Genomic DNA, 2,729 nt, shown 5'->3' on the forward strand with positions numbered 1-2,729 from the left:
TTATTTAACATCCTTGTTATTTGCAATAATTTGAGCAGAATTAGCAATGGACCCCATTATAGATAACTTAGACAACTGTTTAAGTGATTATAATGACTTAATTTTGATAATGACAGCGAAAGTAGGGATTTTTAAGTAGTTAAAATATGCTGGAAATAACACTTTTTCAGATGTCCATTTACTTCTTAATATTTGAATGATATCCACAAGTGTTTCGTCAGGAGCTGAGATGCTTTCCAAAGCTGCTCTAGGCAAGAAAGATATTCTGTATATGATTTCAAAGATCAGGATTATGAATGAAACAAGCTAAGTGATGGTTTGTAGATAATCTAGAGGAATCTCAACTACAACAACAATCGTCTACTGTATGATATGATATACTAAGTTTTAATAACTTAAATTCAATCTAAAGAACCTTTTCCCTGTGGCTTTTATAGCGTCTTTGACCTCCTTGTTTCTCAAGCTGTAGATCAGAGGGTTCAACATGGGAATCACAATGCCATAAAACACAGAGGCCACCTTCATATTCTCCTCAGCCTTGTCAGAATGAGGCTGTAAGTACATGTAAGCAAGGGTTCCGTAGAAAATGGTGACTGCTGTCAGATGGGAGGCACACGTGGAGAAGGTTTTCTTCCTTCCTGCTGTGGAGGACATCTTTAGGATGGCGAACATGATGTATATGTAGGAGAGGATAACGACCAGCACAGTGAATGTCAAGTTAAATCCAACAAAAATTAAAATTAGCATGAAGTTAGTGTCCTTGCTGTAGCATGAAAGAGTGACAATTGGGGGAATATCACAGAAAAAGTGATTGATTTTTAAATTACAGAAGGACAGCGAAAATGTAAATCCTGTGTGCACTGAGGAGTTTATTGTTCCCATGAGATAAGAACCAGCTACCAGCTGGATGCACACTTGTCGAGACATGATTATGGGGTAGCGAAGGGGCTTACAGATCGCCACATAACGGTCCACTGCCATAACAGCGAGGAGGTAACAGTCACTGGTTGCAAATATTGCATAAATAAATAATTGTATTAAACATCCCTCAAAAGTTATTGATTTATCTTCTGCTATGAAATTCTGTAGCATCTTTGGCGTGATGGCAGATGTGTAGCAGATATCAACAAAAGCCAGATGTTGTAAGAAGAAATACATGGGGGTTTGAAGTCTGGAGTCTGTGTTGATGAGGAGGATCATCCCAGTGTTACCCAACATGGATGTCACATAGATGACAAGAAACACAATGAAGAGAACATCACATTGGACCCCAAATCCTAGAAGATAGAAGTCAATGACTTTGGTGTCATTTCCTTGGGTCATGGCTATCAAGAGTCTGTAGGTGATAAAAAAAAGGAGTTGAATAATAAAGAAAATCTTTTATTAGATTAAGAAAGGTCTTTATTTTTCACTCCATTCTATACTTTGATATCCATAATAAAGACTCAAAAATGGGTTTGTTGCTTTGCATGTGTATGTTAGTAATGTATTTATTTATAGGTAATGAATAATTTATGGAAAAATCAACTTTGAACATACAATTCTAAGAAATGCAAAAATCTCATACTTTTCCATTGTATTATACATGTATCTATATTTGCATATGGCAATATGCAAACATAATTTTGTCCTTCTCAAAAGGCTATATAATTTTTACACATTTATCATTTTAGCCTCTTAACTGTGCTTCAAACTCTTGAAACTAATGGAGTAATGAAAATAATGGAGACATTTGTAAGGTCTACACAATTTTGCTGGCTTCATGATGTTTTTGTCCCTATTTGTTCTAAAAGAATCCTCTCATTTTATATATGTAAGGGGCTGATTTGCATCCCATGGAGTTGAATGGTTTTCTTTTTAGCTATTACCAAGGTTAAGGCGAAGCCATGTGCTAACACTTCGATCTATATACACTGGTAGTTTATTTTAAAATCACACGTATCTTTTTCTTCCCTGAGCTATAGAATCTCTGCGCCTGACTGGGTGTAGAGTCAAGGTGCATCCATATGTGATCTTCCCCACAGTGCAGAGCTTTCAGCTCCATGAATCCGTGTCTTTACAGTTATTTCCTTCCAGATTGTAAAGCATTGCTCAGGTGGAAGTGTCTATCATCACCCTCAGTTTGGTAGAAACCGGTTCCTGACACACGGATGCACCTGCCCTTTCCTCGGGGAACAGGGATGAGTTTCAGTCCCAATCCCACTTGTGCACTGAGATGATTTCAAGGCCCATGGTCACACTACTAGACTCTGTCCAATGGGATACGGACAAGGATAAAGCATGCGGCATCTCAGGCTCATCTAGGCTCTCAATCCTGTTCCTATGGAAACTGAAATTACACAAATTTCTACTGTTTTTATTTCTCATCTGTTACATGGATCAATATTTAACAAAGTTTTGTAAGCAATATGTTAGGTGACTGGATACCAGAAAGGACATCAGGTTAAAATTCAATTTTATCAAATAACATAATTTTCATCATAATGGACCTTTAGATTTTTTATTTTTTTATTCTCCAAGACAAGGTTTCTCTGTAGCTTTGGAGTCTGTCCCAGAACTAGCTCTTGTCAGGGTGGCCTCAAACTCACAGAGATCCACCTGCCTCTGCCTCCTGAATGCTGTGATTAAAGGCATGACCCACCACTGCTGCCTGACTTTATTATTTACTTTTTATATGGCAATTAAATTTTATTCAGTATCATTTATTTTTATTTATGAATTCTGATACC

At 37.0% G+C, this 2,729-nt stretch overlaps 1 protein-coding gene across 1 annotated transcript; it reads right to left on the reverse strand.

Moving 5' to 3' along the window:
• Nucleotides 1-387: 387 nt before the first annotated feature.
• On the reverse strand, nt 388-1,323 carry LOC121439362 (putative olfactory receptor 5AK3). Its single transcript, XM_041639876.1, has one exon. The coding sequence runs from the start codon at nt 1,321-1,323 to the stop codon at nt 388-390; it is 936 nt and encodes a 311-aa protein (XP_041495810.1).
• Between the last annotated feature and the right edge of the window lie 1,406 nt (nt 1,324-2,729).

The sequence above is a fragment of the Microtus oregoni genome, unplaced genomic scaffold (genome assembly GCF_018167655.1).
Source record: "Microtus oregoni isolate MIOR12 unplaced genomic scaffold, Mior012 000060F_ref0000265, whole genome shotgun sequence".
NCBI classification, from domain to species: domain Eukaryota; kingdom Metazoa; phylum Chordata; class Mammalia; order Rodentia; family Cricetidae; genus Microtus; species Microtus oregoni.

Coding starts and splice junctions, on each gene's coding strand:
- LOC121439362 (XM_041639876.1), bottom strand. CDS start 1,323: ATGACCCAAGGAAATGACACCAAAGTCATTGACTTCTATCTTCTAGGA.